This window comes from Ammospiza caudacuta, chromosome 1 (assembly GCF_027887145.1).
Source record: "Ammospiza caudacuta isolate bAmmCau1 chromosome 1, bAmmCau1.pri, whole genome shotgun sequence".
Lineage (NCBI taxonomy): Eukaryota > Metazoa > Chordata > Aves > Passeriformes > Passerellidae > Ammospiza > Ammospiza caudacuta.
Genome location: NC_080593.1, coordinates 10860471 through 10884692, shown reverse-complemented (window position 1 = coordinate 10884692; position 24222 = coordinate 10860471). Strand labels below are relative to the sequence as shown.

General features: G+C 39.2%; 1 protein-coding gene across 2 annotated transcripts in view; it reads left to right on the top strand.

Moving 5' to 3' along the window:
* DIP2C (disco interacting protein 2 homolog C) overlaps positions 1-24222 on the top strand; it is a 311802-nt gene that overhangs the window by 235559 nt on the left and 52021 nt on the right. For both annotated transcript variants that reach the window (XM_058800262.1, XM_058800269.1), the window contains 9 exons: positions 3608-3747; positions 5300-5436; positions 7620-7828; positions 8627-8741; positions 13086-13287; positions 15315-15424; positions 16237-16317; positions 19985-20108; positions 21671-21792. In XM_058800262.1, the coding sequence (XP_058656245.1) occupies positions 3608-3747; positions 5300-5436; positions 7620-7828; positions 8627-8741; positions 13086-13287; positions 15315-15424; positions 16237-16317; positions 19985-20108; positions 21671-21792 (1240 nt within the window). The remainder of the gene's footprint in view (positions 1-3607; positions 3748-5299; positions 5437-7619; positions 7829-8626; positions 8742-13085; positions 13288-15314; positions 15425-16236; positions 16318-19984; positions 20109-21670; positions 21793-24222) is intronic.

Genomic DNA, 24222 nt, shown 5'->3' with positions numbered 1-24222 from the left:
TAAATTAAATAAGTTGAAATGCAAAAGGAAATTCTGTAAATAAAAATGTAAAAATGCCACCGTAAGCATAAAATCAATTAAAATGAGAGAATTAAGTGGAATTGCCATTGAGGAAAACCATATTCTTAAGTATTCTGTTTAGAGAGAATTATGAACTTCTGCAGGCTGCTTTTGGCTGACAGGCACTTTTTAACCATTCACAGACTCTCAGTAATCATCTGGAAAAGCTCTTTGAGTCTGAGGGATTTGTGACTAGAAATAAAGTAGATGAATTCCACTAAAACTGCTAAATGCTACTAGAACTGTTAAGTGTTATGTACTACAATCACAGTGTTGTTCAGGTTGGAAAAGACCTTTAAGATCATTGAATCCAACCATTGACCCAGTGCTGCAAAGCCTTCACTGAACTGTGTCCCTGAGTGCCACTTCCACCCATCTTCTAAATACCCAAGGATGGTGTCTCAGCCTCTTCCCTGGGCAGCCTGTTCCAGTGCTTCTTCCTTTGGGTGAAGAAATTTTTCCTAAAATCCAATCTAAACCTCCCTGGCACAACTTGAGGCCATTTCCTCTTTTTCTGTCACTTGTTACTTGGGAAAAAGACTACCTGGCTACAGCCCCCTTCCAGGCTACAACCTTCCTTATCACTTAGGATATATATAGGATATATATAGGATGTCACTTAGGAAGTGATAAGGTCCCCTCTGAGCCTCCTTTCCTCCAGGCTGAGCCTCCCAGCACCCTCAGCCTCTCATTAGACTTTACTCCAGCAGCAGTATCCTGTCAGGAGGGCTGTAGCACACAGCCAGTGGTGTAAGTATTGTCTGTTTTGGCAGAGTTTTCCAAAAAGTCTACATTGAACAGTAGGCACTTTGTTTTTAAGTTCATGTTTCTGCAGCCAATTATAATTGCTTCATGTTAGAACATGCAATATAAACGTGTAAAGCACTAAAACAGCATTAAATAAAATACTTCCTGCCACAAATTCCTAAATCCACCATCCAAGTGAAATTTAACTAGATTTTCAATTAGCTTTCCAAGAGAACATTTACAGGAGGAAGGACATGAGGCCAAGAGTGTGGTTGATTTTCAGCCACCTCATTATTAGTTTAGAACATCTGAAAGCAATCCATCAGGAGCTTACCCTGCCCAGGTTAGTTGTGTTTCTGTGAACCATGGGATTTCAGAGAGCCCTTCACTCAGCTCCACCTGCCTCTCTCACCTTCATACCAGAAGTACCAAGTGTCTTTCCCTTAGATGTGTTTCCCCGCCATTGCCTGTGCAGGCCTTTGCTTCCTTGCAATGAACTCTTGTCTGTAAGTTCAGAGAGGAAGTGAATGGGCAGCAGACATCTCTTGTACGGAGCAGGTTTTTAATTTCCTGGGCCGACCCTGGAAAATTTGGCTCAAATCACAGTTTAGGAATTGGGAAAACTTCATGATGGCGTGACTGGTGTGCCCTTTCTAGACATAAGCTCTGTGTCTGTAGCTCTCTGAAGCACTAAAACTTCATTTCCAAATTAACTAGCATTGAGATCTTACAAAAAAAAAATTATTAACACATAGCATTGTGGATAATTCAGAATAAAAAAATAGGCATTTTATCTTCAGTTCGTGACTGTGTAATTACAGAGCAGTTCTTACTGCACTGAGTGTTACAGAACACATCTCCTTTTATTTGAACTCTGTTTAATGGTAGGATAATGCTAGATGAACTTGGGAGATGTAGTATTTTTCATTTTGTTCAAGCCATCTCCGCTGACAGTAAAGTCATTATCATACAATTTCCAACGAGTTATGCTGAAGTATGCATTAAAATGACTCCCTGCAGAGCAGAGATCCAGAGAGCTCCCTGTTAATGCTCTGAATCTTTCAAAATCTATGGTGTATTTTTACTGAACTTCCTGCAAGGAAGAGTAACAAAACCAGTTCTCAGTTGAAATAACCTTATAGTTTAGAAAAAGACAGTAATAGGCTAGAGGTGCTTCAGCCTTAGTGCTGAATCACAAAGCCTAATATTCAAAGGGATGTGTCATGCAAATAATTCATTTGATTTCCCTTAGGTTTACTGCATATTAGTCTGAACATTTGCTTAAGGGAATGCAAAAGTATAAGGACAGGTTTTTTTCCCTTTTAAATGGCTGGCAAAAAGCAGTGGTCAAATAGATTTTATCTGTAAATGGTGGGAGGAGCTGTTCTCAAAATGCTTTGTGCGATAAGGAGTGCAAGAAAATGGATGTGATGAAATTCCAGATGGCCTCTGGTTCTGGAAGTCTGTGAGGAGCCTGCAGGAGACCTTTCTTCTCATCAGCACAAAATGTGTTTTGGGGAGCAGGGATGAGGGAAAGTTGATCAATAATGTCACTGAAAGTTCCTTTTACATGATGGGAGTGTTATTTATCACAGGTGCTTGTTTACTAGTGCCATTTGTTATGCTCTAATGCAATTTCAAGCACACTCACATCCTTCTTTGTTGACAATGTCACTTGAGAAATATGGCTCGTAAAACCTATTAATTGAAATTTATAGAGCCCATCAGGGCAAGGCTTACATGAGCAGGACTGGCTGAGGCCCATCTAGTATTTCAAGCACAGTAGAGGAGAAATGTCACATCAAAGGACATTATCTGTTAAAAAATAGTTGTGTTTTGATGGAGTATTTGGGAAAAACGTAGAATTCTGAGCTAAATATTGACTGATTTATCCATCCTGAAAAGAGCTGGAGTCTGCTCTTCATGGATGCATAACCTGAACTCAAATCAGCACCATGTCACCTTCCAGTCTTGCATTTTAAAATGCAGGACAGTGCAAGAGTCCCTCCAGACATGGAAAGCTCTGACACATCCCCTGCCTTGGTAACTTGCATACACCAACACTCATTTACTCAAGGCACACTCTCCATAGGTATTATTGTATCCACTGGTGCAGCAGGTGGTTTTATACTGAAACAAGCTGACAGGCATCTTGTGCTGATGCTGTGGAATTTTACAGCAAGGAATCCGAGCAAACTGAGGTGTTACCAAGAGGCTGCATCCACATTTTGACCATGACTGATGAAGGCATAATTTGTTTTAATTTTCGTGTGGTAAATTAGAATAGGAAGGATTCAATTATAGGAACTAAAATGAAGATGGTCAAGTCCTTGTTTCTTCCACAGATACTTGATAGTAAATCTATGCCAGGTTGCCCCAAAATAGATAACATATAGAAATTATCAAGTTATTTACTAATCAGTTCCAAATATTTATTGTGCAGTTTCCTTCCACATCATCTGCATCATCTTTCAGTATTTTAAAAATTAGGTAACAGCTCTTTACTTGGGTGGTAAGGCAATCTTTATAAATTTTTCTGAAAATTAAATACAGGCCATTTTGGGTAAATGTTTGGGGCTACTTGCATCTTAGCAGCCCCATATACATGGGTGGGTACTGAATGAAGGATGTAATTACTCAGAAATGACTGAAAAACAGAATTTTATTGGGCCTAACAAGGGAGGCAGGAAGGAGGAATTTTAAACCTTTGAAACAGAGTAGTATGTGCCATAGCAGTGCATTAAGCACAAGGAAATGTTTGCACCTGATGGTGCACTGATGGTCTGACCTGTGCTTGCAGGCCGACAGATGACAGCAACCAGCCCCCGGGGAGAGGAGTGCTGTCCATGCACGGCCTCACCTACGGCGTGATTCGAGTGGACTCTGAGGAAAAGCTCTCTGTCCTGACTGTCCAGGATGTTGGCTTAGTGATGCCAGGAGGTGAGGAACTTCCTTTGAAACTTATGATCCATCAATGTAAGTAATTGGCAGTAGAAGGTTGCAGCTGTACGTACAAGCTTTGGGACTACAAGCTTTGGGACTACAACCTCCTTTAAAAAATTTTAATCCAAAACTTCATGGTTTGGAAATCCCAAGATTTCTTGTCTGCATTGACCTCAGTCTATCTGTGCTTGCATTAGCAGCATGTATTAAATAACCTGCCACTACATCTGTTCCTAAGCTGTGAGGTGTTGGTAGAGAAAATAAGGAAGTTAAAGTACTGTGGCTATAAATATCCGTAAGTCCAACCAGGACAAAAGGTTTCAGCAGGGAAAATTTTCATAACCTGTGCTAACGATCTATAAAATTGCTATCTGAAAGCTTGCAGAATGTTTTTCCAAAGGTCTTGTGCTATCACCCAGCTACTAGATAGAGGAGGTATGACTTAAAAGTTCATGTTGATAAATTTAAACTGAAACCAGTGCTTCTGAAGTGGAAGATAACACTTTTCATAAGGCAGCTACATTTTAAATTAGATGCTATGAGTACTAGAAAAGGCTAATACTGTATTTTTTGTAAGAGAATGCTTGTTATGGACCAAAGCAATAAAACATAATGATGCATCTTACAAAATTTCAGTTGAACAATGTAAAATAAAGGAAGATATGATTGGTTGTTGTTTAATAGTTTTCATACAAGATATTATAATAGATGTGCCATCTTGCACTTCATATTATGTTCTGATAAATTTAATGACAGTGCTTGCTCCTGTTTATCCTCTGAGTGAAAGATTTTGTACCCTTGCACTTAAAAGATGTATTGATTCCTTTCTACATCCCTGATCATCATATTCTCTTTGCAATTACAAAATCTACCAATGCTGTACTCTAACTCCAGAGATGACAGCTAAAGCAGCCTTCCTGATTCTTGTTCAAATGGTTGACATAAAATAGTGCTTCTTTCTCAGACAGTGCTTTCTATTCCCTCCTGTTTAGCTCCTGCTGTCTCTGCCAGCCTGTAACACCAGACAGAGGGAGTCTGAGCTCTGATAGATTCTCAGTGAAACAGCCCTATTAGTCTGCTGGAATATCTTGCACTTTCATGTGGTGTTACTTGCTACTTTCTGAGAGGTGGATTTCCTGGTTGTCTGCCTCCCTGGCTGTATAGTAATTATCAAGGTTAGGGTATTTCATTTTGCACTGACTGAGGCAGATCTGGTTTTCAGTATGCAAAGCTGGGAACACAATCACATTTCACAGCAATATTAGAGATGAACTGCAGTTTCAGGGAGCAAGACAAATAGGTATTGTTATCAATGTAAAGACTCAGTTTACATAAAGATCCTTGCATTATTTATATAAATATAATTCATAATAGAAAACCTCTTGATAACATTGAACACCATAATATTTAAGAAACTGATTGTTAGGCATTAGTCTGCATGTAATTCATTTGTTTATGTCATCTCCACCATGATGTCTTTCCCACAGCACTTATGTTGTTCTGTGGTTCATTTTATAATATTTTTTAAATGCCTTTCTTCTCCCTCTAGCTATAATGTGTTCAGTGAAGCCAGATGGAATTCCTCAGCTCTGTAAAACAGATGAAATAGGAGAACTTTGTGTATGTGCTATTGCAACAGGTACATCATATTATGGACTCTCGGGCATGACCAAAAATACTTTTGAGGTAAGATGACAAAAAGTGCTATATAAAATCCTTTCTTTTGAACTTTTTCTGTTTCAAGGTGATATTTGATATGAATATTGATATTAACAGTATAAGAATAGCAATAATAATCAATGTTTGTGGCTTGGAACCTATATTCTGGCCAGATAATCTGTACTGAAGCCCATTTCATTAAGTGCAATAGTAGATCTTTATGTGAGTTTAGCTCTGAAGAGCTTTTACTTCAATGTTCAAATAAGATACTGGGAGCTGAAAAAAATCTGAAAGAAAGGAGTAAGAAAGACCAAGTTCAAAAGGTAATATTGTATAAGTCTGTGTGCAGAATTTGATTATTGCAAACAGTAAGAAAGCTGCTTGGTATCTCTGGAAAGCGCTTTTCAACATTTCCGCAGCACTTTCAGCATTAAGGCTTCTATTTATACAGAATCCTGACAGATGTAGTCTTCAAGAGATGTATCTGAAGAGCAGAGAAACCTTTTCTTGATTAGTCCCCATCTGCTTTTGTTTGAATTGCATTAGGTGAAAGCCTTTTGGCTTTTAGGGATCTGTTTTCTGACTCAGTGCACACAGCTGTATTGATAGCTCTGTAGTACCTGCTCGCTTGTTAGCATTAACTTCTGCTGAAGACAGTGTGTAAGGCTGAAGAAATTAGAGAAAAAGTGAAAAAAAAAATTTTTAAGATACAATTCTTTCTTGTTTAATATTTATGGTAGAAATTAACACTAATTCATTTAGGTTTCCCTTTAAAAACTCTCTGTTTTTACCACTTTTATGTGGTAAAAACTTTTATGTGTAAAGACTTATGTGACTAATATCTCCTGCAAAATGCAGAGTTAAATGTTGTAAACACTGCACATTATATAATTAATGGAGACAAGTAGATATGATTCTACATCCTACTGCTGAAGTCAGGAATCCTACTATGCTATTGTGATCTGAAATTTGTTGACAGCTGATTTTAATGCTGCAAATACAATTGGCAATACCCAGTGTGGGTGATAATCCTGGATTTTACATACTTCAGGGTAGAAAGGTACTTCTGTTCATTTTGTAGTACTTGCTGTAATTGTGATATCATTCATAATTCATAAATGTCAGCAGTTTAACAGCATATTTAGACTGATTTAGGCTTATTCCTAATGCTAAGCAAATAAACTGCCATTGAGTGAGCAGGACCATTCTATTTTAAAGTTAAGCATGATTTTAAGTGTTCTCTCAAAGTGGATCTCTGTTCTGTTTTACTGCTTAATTCATGTTGCAGGTATTAGAGTGTCAAAGAGTTTTGTGTTCCTGTAATGAATTATGGCCAAGGATCTATAAGCATTGAATCTGTTCAGTAAGAGTCACCCATGGGCATCTGGCAGCAGAATTTGACCTTTCTTTTTAGATGAGCCTTCAAGAACACTATGTAGGCATGATCTTCTACTTGCCATTGTCTTTTTGCCTTTAGACTATTTAAGTTTAAAGAAATGACTGCAGGAAAGTGTGGTTGCGTCAAAATGCAGCTCACATGCCAAAAGGATAACACTGTGCTCATTAGGGTAGAACAGCCATAGGAGACTGTCTGTGGAAGTCATGTATGTCTGGTGTTCAGGCATTTAGAGAGGTGCTCTGCAGGGCTGTATTTTCACTTCCTGGTGTGCTACAGAAGACATTATCACTCGTATTCTGGGAACTTAATTGACCTTAAATAAAAATGTGGTCAGCTGAAAGAATCATTAATGTGCTGTACCTTAAAATAGCTTCACTTCTAGCCTGCCTATTTCTTAAACTGTGCTGGAAATGGGTATGTGGTATTGAAAAAACCTCTATTGAAATGTTCATGAGTTAAGCTCTCAGTTAACCTATACACAGCTCCTTCGGTTGGCAGTCTGCTCAGCATGGGTTTTTATTTAGCACTGTTGATGTTGATTTGTTTATTTTTTAAGGTCATAAATGATTTACAGGCTCACAGTTACAGAAAATGTGTATTGTAAACAGAGTGGGATTGAATTTGCTGGAACTCAGGTACACATGAGTGTAGGAGTTTCCTGACACTCCCTTTGTGGTCAGTGAAGGATAAAGAGCATCACCAGTGACCTATTTACTTTGTTTCAGAACAACCATCTGAAAGAAAATGCCTGAAATACTTTGCAGCCTGATGTCTGTGTATAGGACTGAAAACCCATGTTTCTGTTTTGCAGGTGTTTCCTATGACCAGTTCTGGTGGCCCTATCACTGAATATCCTTTTATAAGGACTGGACTTCTAGGCTTTATAGGACCAGGTGGACTGGTCTTTGTTATTGGCAAAATGGATGGTTTGATGGTTGTCAGTGGAAGAAGACATAATGCTGATGACATTGTAGCAACAGCACTGGCTGTGGAACCCATGAAATTTGTCTACAGGGGGAGGTTTGATCCTTTCTTTCTTTCTTTATATTATGTAGAAATCTTTATTTTACTTAGATGAAGTGTAAATGATCCAGATGCTTTCAGAAAGCAATGCCTGATGTGCATTGTGGTTTCCCTCCAGTTCTGTTCATATTGCCTGAACCAGGAAGCCCAAGGCCGTGTTGAGGCAATGTTTGGATACCAAGGCCTTGAAACTGTGGTTACTGAAATTTCCAGTTGAACAGCTGTTAATTCTGAGGGTGTTGGCTCAACAGGAGCCTTTCTGTGTGCACTGAACATTTCCAATATGCCTTACACTGAAGTTTTTGAATGTGAAAGGAGTTCTTTGTGTGACCTTCCTCATGTGCTGAAGCTGAGCAGGAGACATCCAAAACTTCTGAAGAGCTTCATGCAATAGCACGTGCTCACACTCCATCACATGCCAGAGCTCTCACAAAATGATGTTGCAATTACCATCTTCTGAGATGGGGCCAAGGAAGGTGCTTATGCTGACTGTTATATAACATCTTAGCAGCAGCCTTGGTGTGACCCAAATGTAGTGCTTTTCTTCTTCCAAGAATGTTCACTTCTCAATCCTGCTCTGACATTCTGCTTGTATATACATGACTGTTGAACAAAGCTTGATGTTTCAACTCTAGAACTTATCTAAAACTTTTTTTTAGCTTATTCCTTATAAATATATTAATAATTGACACACCAGGAGTCTAACTAATAAGTAAAGAAATCAGAGTTGTAGGAGGTTAATGCAGAAGTTTTTCCCTCTGTCCTGGCACTAAATACTCTTCTCTCCTCCTATAGAATAGCAGTGTTTTCTGTGAGTGTGCTGCATGATGAAAGGATAGTGATTGTTGCTGAGCAAAGGCCAGACTCCACAGAAGAAGACAGCTTTCAGTGGATGAGTCGAGTTCTCCAGGTAATGCTCTATATGTATGTTTGGAAGCTATTTTTTTTTCCTTACTTTATATTCTTTTTATTGATCTTTCAGACCCCTAAGGTAACTAACATTTGTCTTTGAGTAGTTGTGAATCCACCTTCAGTTGCACTTGCTCTTAATGAGCACAAAATGAGATTCTTCTGAGTGACAGTTCCTATCTGGGCTGCACACACCCAGGGAGTGATCCTTTTCCTAATCAAAATGCTATCAGAAAACTGGAATGCATTGAAGTAAATAATAGGATGAGAGAGTAGCATGTGGTTTATAAGGATATAGTCATTCTTTACTTCAAAAGGGGATTGAATGAATGCATGAATGAATAAATGCATTATATACTCTTACTGTCAAAAGCTACCAGAGTCTGTTAACTGCTCACAGTTATAAGCATGGTACAGAGTTGGCCTCATCCAGATTTATTTTCTGTGACAGGTGAGAGACAATTATGTGTTTCCAGTGTATCATGTTGGTAGCTAAAATAAACTGAATGAAACTCAACCTAAAAATCCCAATTTCCCTCCAGTGAAATGAAGGAAAGTGATTGATTAGTGATTGATTAGATTGATTAGCTGAGATCTAGGTATCTACAGTGGGGTTATCTTTTCAGAGGGATACCTCTTCCAGTGAATCCCATTGCAGCAGTCTGGCAATTCAATACTTTGCTCAGGGTTTTTTTTTTTTTCAACTCTAATGTCCACACACAGAAATAGATACTTTAGACAGGGTCATATTCCATCTCTGTGGTTAATCCAATTCAGACTCAAAAGCAATAGATTTAATGGAGATGTAGTCAGACTAAGTCTGTTTGTTGCTGCCTTGTGAAGTGGTCTCAGCTCTGTCTACAGTTGGTCTCCAGTTACTCCTACCTCCCTTTCCTACCTTCCTTCGTGTCCTTCTGCAAGGACTCTTCTCAGTAAATATATTCCAGGCATATTTTTTCCTTTCCCTAAGAGCCAGAGAAAAAGATCCCACACAATTCAGAGATGTTTTTATTCATCATTGCATTTTACTGAATAAGAAAGGGAATCTATCTACTGTATCCTTCAAGAAACTGAACAAATAAGCTTTTATCCATCTCAAGACAGGCTCATCTGCTCTCTTGATTCAAAAGACAGCTACATTTCATACAGTTAGAGGCATCTCATATTCACAGTAGATCTAAATTATTACCAAGAAAAGATAGAACCTCTAGCTTGCCATCACCCAAAAGCCTTTGAAACACCAAATAGCACCTAGGGCAGCTATTGTAGAAGAAGAGGCTTTGGATTGCCCACACTTTTGTCAAGTAGCAGACTCCTAAAGGGGTTGAAACTCTGGACTCAACACTTTCCCTCTTTTGTCAGCAAAGCATCTTTGTGAATTTTACAGACCTAATGTCTTACACAATCATAGCCAGTAGAGTTCTGCACTGAAAGCTGCAGGAATCCTGTGTCCCAGTACTGCTGCCAAGAGTCAGCCCTGTTATTCTGAGTCTGATCAAGCCCTAGCAGTGTCTGAGAATATCAGGCCATGTATCAAAGTGCACACATGTGTGGCTGCTTTCATCACCCATGTGTGCAGCCTGCAGCTCTGGCATGCACCACTATGTGAACAAGAAGTTTCTGTTTCCACCACAGCTGAGAGCAGAGATGAAGGACAGAAGCCAGGAACATGTGAGATGTTTTGTGCCTCCTCCCAATCAGAGTTTTAATGGCAGATGTCAGGAAGTGGTAACCAGCTGTGTCTGAATCATCTGCTGGTGAGGCACAGCATAACAGTATTACAGCCTGGGCCATGGCTCTCAGTGAAGTCCATGGTAACAAACTCTAGCAAATTGCTACTTGATTTTAATGCTATTTGTGAGTTGTCTGACTCTCTGTGAGTGCTGCCCTGTGCCAGCCCTGCCCTGCACTGCCTGCTGTTGCTGTGCTTTGCTGTCTCTTCCCTGCAGTTGGGCTGTCTCAATTTGCCAAACCAGTTTTTCCAGTGCTTTGCATATATTCTGGCTCTCCTGACCCATCCTGCCCCTTGGCAGGGAGCTGAAGGATGGTAGAGCTGCTAAACCTGTGGGACTGTGCTGGACTGCATCTGTGGCCTTTAGCAGAGGGATGGTGGGGAGGGAGTCCTCAGGCTGGGGATGGAGTTTCTTGAGAGTAGAAGGGTGAAGATCCCAGATCTCCCAGCAGTTCAGTCAGATAGATCCTAGATGCTCATCTGGAAGGGTGGAGATCCCAGATCACCCAGCAGTTCAGTCAGATAGATCCTAGATGCTCATCTGCTGCAGACTGATGTGACCCTTCAGGCAGGGCTGTGGTCCCTGTATGGCAGACTGCATGTCAGTTTTACCAGTGCCAGGATTGACAGGACTAGGGAAAGCCAGGAGATCTACTGCAGCACTGGAGAGTGTTTACCCAGAGCATTGTGTCAGAACAAGATGTTTTCTCAGCCCAAACAACACAGCAGTCTGGACTCTCCACAAGTTTGGGTATACTTTGTCCATTTTCACAATGAAAGAGAGGGACAGAGATTTCAGATACTGTTTGATTCTGGCTGGACAGAGTAATTTCAAAAACCAAGCTATCTATCTCATCAAGAGCCATAAATTCAGCAGTATTAAAATTGACTGGTACTCTTCTCCCTCAAAATTTTAAGGCTCAGTTCACAGTTGTCATCTTTGTGACAAAGTCATTTCCTGTTTCACAAATGTGCCCAACTCAAAGGTGTGAAAGGTGACAGATTTGAATGACCCACGATATTTATGTGGCATTGTGTAGCAGATTTATCTCTCAGAGACAGTTCAGAAGTTACTGGGGAATCACTGCATGAACTCCTCACCCTACCACAGCTGGGTATTGCTTTCTATTCACCACCTGTAGGAGCCACAGAGTTTTATCTTTGAGTAAAAATGGTAACTTGCCCTGTGATGGTTTTCCTTCAAGCTGATGTCAGGTGAAGATCCCATGATTTATCACTGCTTTTCAGAACCTACAAATAACATTATGATTAGTAGGTTCTGATGGTTTCTGCCAGAAACATGACATGTTATATGTTGCCTGCCATAAATATTTCACTATTGCTGATCCTTTGGATGGTGTCTGTAGACCAGCAACAAGGGCTTCCAATTCTGCTGTGAGAGCTACTACTGCTAAAATTCCAATATTTTTAAATGACTCACCATTTTATTATTCTTTCTTATGAGATTGTGCAATCACATAAATAAGAAATGGAGCAAACAGAAGCCAAAAGTGAAGCATTGCTTAATCTGTAGGAGTGATCAGTAATTTACTGGTCTACACTTTAGTACATACATAACTGTGATTATCTAATTCTCAGAGTATAGATTGTATCTTCAAGGCAGCACACATATCAATTCACTTTTCTCACAGTTTAAAATTAAAAAGGAAGATAAGTAAATTATATTTTTGAACATTTGACTACTCATTAGAGATTCTATTTGTAATTTGATTCTCAGTTTGTGTAAATGCTTGAAGTTGGTGTTCTAACACAATGAAGTTGGCTTTCTAACACACTTGCTGCAATTTTTGTTACCATTATAAGGAAAATAAATCCTTTAAATCTGTAGGGAATTAAAATCTATGAGCATGGATATTCATGTTTAACTCAATAAATTACATAGATACTGTATGCTACAGTTTTCTTGAAAGTGATGTAGTATAATTACATATCAGGCAGTGAACATGGTTGCTATACAATTCAGAGATGCTTCTTTTTCAGGTTTTTGTCCAACCAAATTTTTTCCAAGTGGATAGTTTCATAGTTTTCCCTTATATATTTTCCATTCCTGCCTGAAAATCTTTTACACTGTGATCAGGGAATAAAACAGTTATTACCTTATAAAAAAATTTAAAATACTCACAAGCTGCATACATCATTAGTTATAGGAGTTATTTGAAATTTTGCCCTGCTCAGAAGGATGGACTGGATATTGAGTTGATAGGAATCCTTTGAACTTTAGCTCTAAGAAGTGCACAGCTTAAAAGCAATTTCATGTGGTCTGACAGCCCATCTTTGTAAAAAATCTCCAGGATATCTGCTACTAATGTGTGCTTAAGAGAGATAACAAGGAAGCATTTCCTAATAGATTTGTGGGCATTTATCACCAGGTTTTTGGTCGCTTTTTTATCTGCTGGAATGAGTGTAACAACATTTCTGTCCACCTGTTCCCAATGAAAAGAACCTCCTTATCACTGACATAGCTGAAGTGTCTTTCCATTGCCAGTTAATTATTAGGGCTGGTTTATGCAGTAATTCAGAGCAACACATGCTTATTAGAGTCATGAAAAATTATCCTTTCATTAAAATCGACTTCCTGTGTGCTTTTTTTAGGCAATTGACAGCATTCATCAAGTGGGAGTCTACTGCCTAGCACTTGTCCCAGCAAACACACTTCCCAAGACACCCCTGGGAGGGATTCACCTGTCAGAAACCAAGCAGCTCTTCCTGGAGGGATCTCTGCATCCCTGTAACGTGCTGATGTGTCCCCACACCTGCGTAACAAACCTGCCCAAACCAAGGCAAAAGCAACCAGGTAAGAGCAGTGGGGGCCAAGGGACTGTGACTTTGTGCTGTGTGCTTGTGGCACTGTAAGGGAGTGAAACCAAGTAATTGCTGATACAGGGGAGAATCAGCTTCATCAGCTTTCCTCTTCAATATTCTGTGTGTGTGTGTCACGGACATCATTGGTGCTGCCAGGAGCTAGAAGCACCTTCACAGAGAGTGCAAGGAAAAAGGCCAATTCAATAAAGATGACATTTTTATCATTCTACAAGGTGCTGCTGAGACCACACCTGGAGTTCTTCCTAAATTCCTCCTCAGTTTAAAGAGGATGGAGACCAAACCAGAGAAACATAAAGTATTGGATTATTATGAAGGCTAAATTTGTTAACTAGAACCAGACAGGAAGAGGACTGTTGTCACTAAATAACAGTGTTGGAAGAGCAAATACTTCAAAACTTGTCACGAATAAATTAAAGGAAAGAATGAGTGGTTTAATTCCCCACCTGTGTGGGGAGATTCTGTATTATCTTACAGCAGGTTATTAGAGGAAAAACCATAACTAGTTTTAAGATGGTTCTTCAGAAGTTCTGCCTCTTCATGAAGAATGTTGGATGAAATGGTACAGCAAGGGACTGTCTCAGGAGACCAAGAAAGTCCTTATAGCCTGCTGAAATCCAGTCACTGGTTATTTGTGCCCAATGTACAAGTAAATTCTAACAAATTTTTGCCTTTGAATCCAATTGCAGGTTTTAGTACTCAGATTCATTTCAAGGAGCTCTGGATGTGTGGCCTCAGGCTTAAGACTTGGACTCAGCTACATTAGACTAAGTGTTGGTTATTTTCCACTTTGAAAAACACCTTGGAATTAGAAGTGGGTTTGCTCTCTGGATATGGATATGCTCTTGAATATGGAGACTATCCCTCATTAATTCAGTGCAAATTTGCCTAAACCATCATCTTTTTTTAAAACCTTTGGACAAATGTTTCAGAATCAATAATCTTAATCATAATCTTGGTTTGTGGATACTGAGAGTGTCAGAGGTTAACAGTGAATTGCACTAAGTTAATGAAAGCAATGAGGTTTTTTACTGCCTTGGTATTTCCTTATTGCTGCACCACAGAGTAATTGCTGAACTAGAATCAACGGAGATCATTACAGATATGTTATGTATACATTAAATATTGCTATATTAATAATAATATTTAATGCCAGGAGCACAGAAACAAAACTGATAGTTTCACATTCTCCCATGTTGTGTTGTTGTGACATACCCAGAGGGGTTTTAATACTTTTATAATGTTAAAGCAGTGTAGTCTGTAGGTGCTTTTGATTATACATTATCTAGTTACTTATACCAGAAACAATCACTTGGACACCATAGGCTAGAAGTAGAGCCTGGTATGAATTGCAGTTGATCAGTAATCCATGCTGGAGAAACAGAAAACAAATGCCAACATGAGCTTAAATGGTATCTGTAAGACAGGTATTGTCCCCTAATGGCAGCAACAAAACATCAGTGAAATTCACCTCATGGAGGAGTGTCAGCCACAGCATCTTATTTTCTTCTGAAGTTACTCAACTTCACTCTCAATCTTATTCTAGAGGGCTTATATATTTTATCATAGGCACCATCTGCCTTCCTAATCCCTGTCACTTTGTGTCTGTAGCATTACAGAAGTCCTAATGCAGATGCAACTTAGCCCAGGCTACAGAAGAGGGAAATAGGAATGTTGTCACTCTGGACTGAGGCACTTGAATGGATGTGCCCACAGTATGAGCTAAATTTTCCAGATTATTTCTATCAAGGCAGACAAGATTTGTCTCTGGCTGTTGAGAGCCCATGCTAAATTACAGCTGTTTGGAGAGGATGAATCCAGTCCTATGTATCTTCCAACCACTTCTGGTTTCTAACCAAAGTTTATGTCAACAGAAATGTGCTCAAATTTTGGTTTTGTGGATGGCAGTGAGGAGAACATCATGTAATGAAAAAGAAATCACATTTTCATCCACAAGCAAAGGATTTTTATTGTGCTTGGTGCATTTCTGCTTTATTCTAGAAATTGGCCCTGCCTCTGTGATGGTGGGGAACTTGGTCTCTGGAAAAAGAATTGCACAGGCCAGTGGCAGAGATTTGGGGCAAATAGAAGATAATGACCAGGCCAGAAAGGTAAGCCAAACTTTTCTGTTGCAGCTTATATTTAACATCATATAGTTAACTTCATCCATATATATAATCATATAGTTGACATCAGGACACTTAGCAGTTCAGAGATATGATGGATATGATGATGATGATGATGATGATTATTATTATTATTATTATTACTACTACTACTACAAATTTGTTGATGGCTTCTTTTTAATTAAAACATAGATTTAATATGGCTTCTTTACAGATAAATATTAAATAGGATGAGAAGTCACTGCATTTCATTTTTATGGATTTTTTTGAAATAAGTTTGCATGGGACAGCAGAGAAAATGTGGTGGAAGGTGTTCATGGGGCTTCTACCAGAAATAACCCTCTATTACATAATTTTTACCAGCTCAAGTGGAATCCAGAGAATTTTGTTAACATATAAGGTCCTGACCTTATTTGTTGTTATTTTAATCCTGGAAAATTAAGTTGAAATTCAGCTCTTTTGGGGGCTTATATGAACAATTAAATTAGTAAGTTCTAAGCTGTATAAGTACTTATGCATTTAAGTGAGAAAAAGAAAAGCAGCTAAAGAATTAAATAGCGCTTAAATTCAGAGGGATCAGTAAGAACTTTTATTGCTTTGGAAGTTATGCCGGAATATGTCATAATCCCAGCAGTGGCTTCACTTCCAGAGAGGTGGCTGCTACCATGCAAAAGCACCTTCTTATAAATGTGTGACAACAAGAGAATTAACTCCTGTTTGGTGCTTTGGGTTTTGTGACCTGATTTTAAAGCCAAGAAGCTGTTTGGTGTTGTGACTGTCCCTCTGCTTTCTTGCAGTTCCTGTTCCTGTCAGAAGTGTTGCAGTGGAGAGCCCAGACCACCCCTGACCACGTGCTCTACACCCTGCTCAACTGCAGGGTAAGGGTCTCACCCATGGCTCTGACCCTGGCAAGGGCACTCTGGGGTTTCAGCACCACCTGAATGGGACCTTTCTCTTCCTATTTCCGCCAATACTCAGCTGTTATATTTAATATTCACTGAGACAGAAATCATCATTGTCAGTTGTCAAGATACAGTTTGCTTTTGTATCAGTGTGCCTTACACATTTCTCATTCCTTTTTCCACCACATACATGTTGTGTGTGAGCTGACACTGCAAATCTGTTTCAATGCTGTTGAATCTGTTTCAGATCTGTCCCTGTGTGAATAACAATGTTTAATACTGCTCACCATCCTGATTTCCAATTTGAAAAGCACAGGCTTGCCAAACCAAAGCATTTTCCCTAAATATAACAATGGCTGTTTGTCAGATTGGACCATCTGGGAGAGGTGTGAGAGTGAGGAAAGGAGGTGAAGAGAAGAAAATGTATGTTCAGAATACAAGCAAATCTGCAGAGGATCACTAATAAATCTCTCTGCATAACGTACATGGGCTGCCAGCCTGGCACAGCATTTCACTGCTTACTAAAAATGAGTCAATGAATGAGATGGGTACAGAACTTGGCTTTGCTAAGGGTAAAACTTCCTTCCTTTCTGTAGTTTCTTTACTTCCTGGATGATTACAGATTACAGATGACAAACCAATAATTCTCAAGACCACAGAGAGAATTAAGGTCTGATTTCAAACCGTTCCATCACAGTATATCCACACATATCTGTCAGATCTGGGGAGCACACAAAGTGTGTGAGGGTCTTCAGGAGAGGAGAGGCCTGGAAAAGTGCTGTTCCCCTGCAGTGGTAGCTGATGTTGTCTCAGCCTATGTGGTTTTTATGCAACTTGAATGGGTTCCTAAACCTCCAGTAATTTGTGGACCTCTGTGAAATCACCACTTACAGTTGTTACAGAATGTCCTTCTCCATTTTACAGTGCTGGTACAAAGTTCAGTTTGAAGCTACCAGTAAGTAATTAAATACATTTTTTTAGAAATTCAGGTTAATAGCTCATAATTGTGAATATGTGAAACCTGACAGATAAATAGTGAAGTAGTAATGTATTTTTTTATGGCAAAGTACAAATCTTGAGAGGCAATGCTGTTTCTAAGTTCAGTATTGCACCATTAAGTACTGCATTGCTGTGTCCTGTAGGTTAGGAGCAAAAATGCTGTGAGAAAGAGTTGATGTGTGCTATCCCATCTCTTCCACACAAGGCTGTTGCTTTTGAGTTCTAAATAAAACCAAACTTCCCATGCTGGCAGAAGGGTTCAAACAGGGAAGGGAAGTAAGGACACAATGTGCAGAACAAGGATTGACAAAACAAATTCCTGTGCCATAGAAGTGAAGAGTAGTTGGATTTTACAGCTTCTCTGTTACTCTCAGTGAAGAGTATCTCATCATATGAAATTTGATTGAGATGTAATGCTTTTTGGAGTGAATTAATATTTTATGGAAAAGGACAGATTTGGTGGGGTTTGCCCTAGGCAAATTTTATTACCCATCTTGAATTTTAGTTCTGATTTGTAACTTTTCCTATTTTCTCTTCTTTGGACGTTGTCTGTACACTTTGTTCTAAAACATTCAGGCATCCTGCAGTGGATGACTAATGGAAGTCCACTGAGATTAGTGTTTTCCTGTAACCCAAGCTCTGAGAATTTGAAATATTTCAAAATTAGTGCAGTACATTGTTTTTAATGTGTGTCATGAAGGATTGCAACACCTTTACATTTTAGGATAGCTCATTAAAGGCCCAAAGGGAGTAGTTGCCTGATGTTTCCAAGTGATTCTTGTCCAACAACAGGATTCTCCTTCCCTACACTTCATATAAACAGTGACTTCCCACTGGCTCACAGGCAGCAAGTGCCAAAAGTCTTAAATGTAAACAAGCTTTGCACAAATTCACTTCATTTACAGCAATTCCCTGTCTGCTAGTAGGAACTATGCTTATGTGTGTGGGGATACAAAGAGTCCTTCTTCTCATAACCATGGCAACAGGCAATTTCTTGAAAGAAGAAGTGGAGACTTTAAGTACAGGTGAAATGGAGAATTCCTGACAGGTCTGCAGTGGCAGGACAGCCAGACCTCACGTTGCTTTGGCACTCTCAGGGCTGGACAGATGGAAATCATCTCTGGTCCAGCATCCACAGAGTTGCATATGCCTTTAGAGGAAGCCTTCCTAGTGAAACAGTCTCCACATTGATCAGAAGACTGATTAAAACTGTCTGAAGTGCAGTTCAGTAAATGTGGTTGCTGAGGATGATGGAGAGGAATGCTGAGCCCTTTGTCCATTTTATTTCCAGCTGGGCTGTGCTCTTTGCTGGCAGTTTGTGATGAAGCCTGTGAATGCCAGGTGATGCTGGTAACGTGGCACTGCTTGCAGGGTTGTCCTTTGGCAACTGCTCCCTCCTCTCTGGGGCCTGGGGAGCAAGCACTGCAGTGGTGTGGGGTGGTGGTGGATGGAAACAACCCCAGAGCAAATACTTAATATTCCTTGCCTTGTTCAAATAGAGTGCAAAGAATGTTTCCTTCTAACAGTGGACCTTCTTGCTTTCTCTCTTAAGGAGGATAGTGATGCAATACTTTTTTATTGTATTATATTGCATTTTTGGTGCACTGTTCTATTTTAGCATATGTTTATGTGTTCTTCTTTAGTATATATGAACTAATATATATGTGTGTGTGTGTGTGTGTGTGAGTGAGTGAACTTAGTGCTTGTGATAGGTGCCAGGTGTGTCACAGGTGTGCTGGAGACTGAACTCCTCTTTTTCCACAGAACAAGAACACAAGCCAAGATGCAGCCCTTCCCACACTGCTCTGTCCCTTTCTCCCAGCCCAGACCTGGCCTGACCTGCCCTGGTTGCAGCCAGTCTGTGCTGTACATTTGTTTTTAGTCTTCTGAGGTGTCTGCCTGCACTGGTAGTGAATTTTGTGATACAGATATATATACTTTTCTAAATATCTACTTCTGTGTGTGCATATATACACACACATCTATATGTATGTAGGAAGTGCAAGAACTGTAACATTCATTCAATTTAAAACACTGAGATTGTTTGATGATTTTGGGTTTGCACTATTTGAAATACTTCAAAAATGCCAAGCTCATGCTGACCAAAGTTATTCAAATTTAACAAATGGCCTTTCTTCTCTCTTTCATTTACATGCAATATAAGTGCTTATCTTTTGTTCCAGACTAATTTTTTTCCCATCACAATCCTGTGTCTTTTGTCTTTTGTCTTTAAAGTATTTCTGCTGGGCCATTTGGCTCCACTCCAGCATGCAGACAACAAAATGCAATTTTCAGAATTGCTCTCCACAGATGCTCCAGTTTGCTACAGACCATGAAGGCACTTGCCTGGCTGCAGCAGGAATGCTGCCTGTGCAGCAAGGGAAGCACAGGATATCAGCACACTGCTCTACTGCCTTGGTGGGGGCAGAAGGCACAGAGAAAGGAACAGAGAACATTCCTCTACTTTAGAAACATTTTCTCCTTCCAACTACAGTTTGGCCTAAGGCTGAATGTTTCATATTTTAAGTTCATTGCATGGCATATTGTGGCTGCCCCTCATCCCACAACTTCTAAGGTGAAGAGGAAAATAGAGTTTCAGCAGATCATGTTATCTCCTGTGACATTTATCTTTCTTCCCGTGCAGGGAACAATAGCCAACTCACTGACATGTGTCCAGCTGCACAAACGAGCTGAGAAGATAGCTGTCATGCTGATGGAGAGGGGACATTTACAGGATGGAGACCATGTGGCTTTGGTTTACCCACCAGGTAAAGAATTGCTGTGGCAGCACCCTGGGACTCCTGCAAGTTCATCAGCTGCTGCAGCAGGGCTGTTACTGTGCACACCATGTGAACTGTCAAATACAAGATGTTTGCCTTGTGCACATTCCTCTGAAATTAGTCAAATCTAGTCAAAAGAATCTCTCTTTATCCATACACACCGATTTTATTTCTTTGGGTTCAGATTAAGACTAACCTGTGTTTTTAAAACCTGTCTCTTAAGAGCGGTCAAATTAAATTACAGCTTTTTTTTTAATTTACTGGATGCAGACTATTTTATGAGCATGCAGTTCCATCTGCTAACTGTTCTTAGGTTCACCTGTTCCATTCCCACTTGCTGCATTTCATGAGGGTAAAGCAACAACAACCAGGAAGTAATACATGGGGGTTTTTTTAGAGTAGAAATTGATAAGTAGCAAATGATCAAGAAATACAAAATTGTCATTACAATTTTCTCTATAGACTCTTAATCTAGATAGCTCTCTTGGTTTTGATTTTCATCCTTTGGCATCAAGGCTTTTAAGTTTGTGTTAACTGGTAACACATTTGACATTTGCTTGAAATTATTTCTGACTTAGTGCTACTCTTTCATCTTTAACATTTCTTGTGCGTTAGCAAAATAAACAGTCTGATTTAAGGTCTGTAATGTGATATTTGGTTTGTAAGGACTGCAAGACACTGGTTATATCTATGTAGTTATAGGAGCAGTTTTGCAATGGTTAATATGGGAAAACCTTTTCCACAAAAGAAGACTAATACTTCAAACTTAAATGTTTGTTTTCTGTATTTCACTTCCTATGAATGAAGCATTTTATTGAAGGAACAATAACCGACCAGTACTGCAGATCCTTTTCCACTGAAAGAATAAACCAGCCCCCAATGTAATCTTATCACAGCCTGTGTACAGGACCAGGGAGGTGACAGACAGCAGTGTTCAAGGGATCTTTGAACTGTTGTCTTTTCAACCTCCTTAGGTAGCCTGGAGGGTCATATTGTCCATCTCCTGCTCTCAATATTTATATGGCACAGCACTAAATTTTATGTTAGAAGCAGGATTTCAAAATCATTACTTCCTTTTTTTACTGCAAAATTTCAGGTAGATAAGTATGTGAGGTTAAAAATGGCATTAGAAAGACAGTGTTTTATGGGACCTCCAGATGTTCTTGCTGCAGCTGATAGGACCAAGCATCATCCTACCTTGTCCTTTTGCTGGGCCATCCCTCTTCTTGTACACTCTATAAATGTACATTTAGGAAGATAATTAATATGTAGAAATCACACTTTTAACAGGCTACTTCCTGAACAACAAACTGGAGTTCTCCTAAATCAGCTATCTGGCTGCAGTTTTGTGTGTCACCTGTGGTTTTTCACGCTCAGAACGGTGCAGCTGAGAGCAACCATTGAAGCTGAGCAAACACTGACAAGGGGCTGAAAAAAATCCGTTAAAGGGCTTAGTCACTCATTTAACCTTCTGGGTGCAGTTCCAAGTATTATTTATGCTGACACAGGAGTGTGTGATGAAGCTGTTTGATTTTTTTGTTCCCGTGCAGGGATCGACCTGATCGCGGCGTTTTACGGGTGCCTGTACGCGGGCTGCGTGCCCATCACGGTGCGGCCGCCGCACCCCCAGAACATCGCCACCACCCTGCCCACCGTCAAGATGATCGTGGAGGTGAGCACACACCCCAGAGCACATGAGGAGGTGAAATGGGTGTGTCTGGTGAAAGATTTGTGTCTTTAGGAGCAGTAACCTGAGTGAGGGGTGGCTGGGTTGAGGAGTTGTGTTCCTTCCCGGGCTCCGGACTTCAGTGTGCTGCAAAATCACTGCTGCAATACACAACCTGCTCACTTGAGCTGTCTTATTTTGCCCCAGTTGTGTGACTCCTTTCAATAAATATATTTTAAATGCTTCTTTATATTTTTATATTAATATATAAATATTTATATAGCTATAAATATATATAACTCCACCGTCAAGATGATCGTGGAGGTGAGCACGCACCCCGGAGTGCATGAGGAGATGAAATGGGTGTGTCTGGTGAAAGATTTGTGTCTTTAGGATTTGTGTCTGAGGGACGGGTGGCTGGGTTGAAGAGTTGTGTTCCTTCCAGGGCTCTGGTCTTCAGTGTGCTGCAAAGTCAACACTGCTTGGCAATACACAACCTGCTCACCTGAGCTGTCACATTTTGCCCCAGTTGTGTGACTCTTTTCAATAAATATATTTTAAATGCTTCTTTATATTTATATTTTATATAAATATATAAATATTTATATAGCTATGAATATATATAACTGTGGTAGGATTCCTCACCTGCAGAGCCACACAGACTCTTGAGAAAAACCTAAGTGGGAAGTGCACTCTATAAATGTACATTTAGGAAGATAATGTCACCAATGGCATGCTCACCTCTGAATAGCCAACTGTTCTCCTTTTAAAACAATTTCAAAGTTTTGTTGTAAAGATGTTGGTCAGTATTTTGTTTCATCCAGGAAAGTGTTGCTCAGACTTTTTCATTCAATTCTTTCTTTTGCTGTTTTGGCTTTATCTAAAAATGTTTTAACCTTTGTTGCACATAAATAACTAAAATATACTTCTTACTGAGGGAAGTAAAAATATTTGAAATTAGATAGCCCTTTACACTGGGCAGTTTCTAATTTACTGATTGGAATTCTGAAGAAACCAGTTTAAACAAATGTGTTTTTACCATTGATAATTAATTTTGATATTTTCAATTAACAAGTAGTAGAGATAGTTGTAATTTTTCACTTTCCTTATGGCATCAGATGCCACAGAGTATCAGAAGAGGTATGAAAATTTGTTATATTATTTTCAGGATTCTTGTTATTGAATATTTTGGCACTCTGTGTTTTTAAACATCAATTGTTAACGCACAGAGGTGGTGTAAAATATGTTTTTTTCTTTTAAAGTTTAATAGCTAAACTAGATGTTTGATTTCATGATAAAAAACTGACAGATCTAAGCTTGCTTGTATTCATTGTCCCTTTGATAGACTAACTTTAGATAAAATGTTGACATTTATTGGCCATGTTAATGCCAGTCAGACTTATAAACCTCTCAGCTTTGTTTTACACAAGAATTTATCTCAATATTGAGATTAATGGTTTTGTAGAAATTAAAATGTTGCAGCTGTCTTTTCATTGCCAATGCAGTCACACAAATTCCCTGATGTGATGGGGTCAGTGCCTGCTCTAACATGTTGTATGTCTGCATAGCACCTTTTGAAGTCAGTCAGAATGACTTCTGAGTAAAATTTGGCCTGCATAATTGTGTTTTGTGATGAGCTGGTAGTTGTAAAATATAACTGAATTGAGCCCCTTCTAACCTGTAGCTAAGCTGTGTTCTTCCTCCTTCCCACTGTCCCTGTGTGTTTACCTCTGATGTGGAATTCTCCAGGCATGGATATTCTGCATTTTAATGAACCTTCTGATCATCCCAATTATGTAATTCCTGAGGGGGCTGGGAACCACCAGCTCTTGAAATTCCTTTTGTTTATGGTTTAGTGTCCCAAATCAAGATTTTCATGGATTAAGATTAGTGATGTAAGAATTAATTTGCCTTGCCATGACAATGAAAATGGATTAAAGGGTGCTGCAGTGGCTTTGTTTGTATTCCCTTTTAGCTTGAAGTATTTAAACAGCCTATACAGGGCAGTCATAGGATTAGAGTGTCAAGAGATTAGAGTTTGATTCAGTGATGTTTGCTCCAAATTTCAAAATGTCCAAATTTCTGGTGTTCTAAAGATTGACTTCCATGAGATCACTGTCAGTAGAAGATGTTCTGTTCTGCTCAGTGGTAAAATTAATGTACATATGATTACTGATTTTATTAGTTTAAACACAGGAAATTTGGTGTGCCATGAAATGTTTCATTTTCCTTAAAGAAAAAAATACACTCAGCAGCATTTGCACAGATTTTCAAAGTTTGGGGAAAAGAAAAATAATGTTGCCTTTCCAGTTTTTCCTGTGTTTTATCTTCAGCGATTTCAGTGCTCTTATGCATGTTTGTCTGAATTCCTTAAGCATATTAATTTTTATTAATAAGAAGTATTCTTTTTAAGAAAGAAATATTCTTGTACTTGAT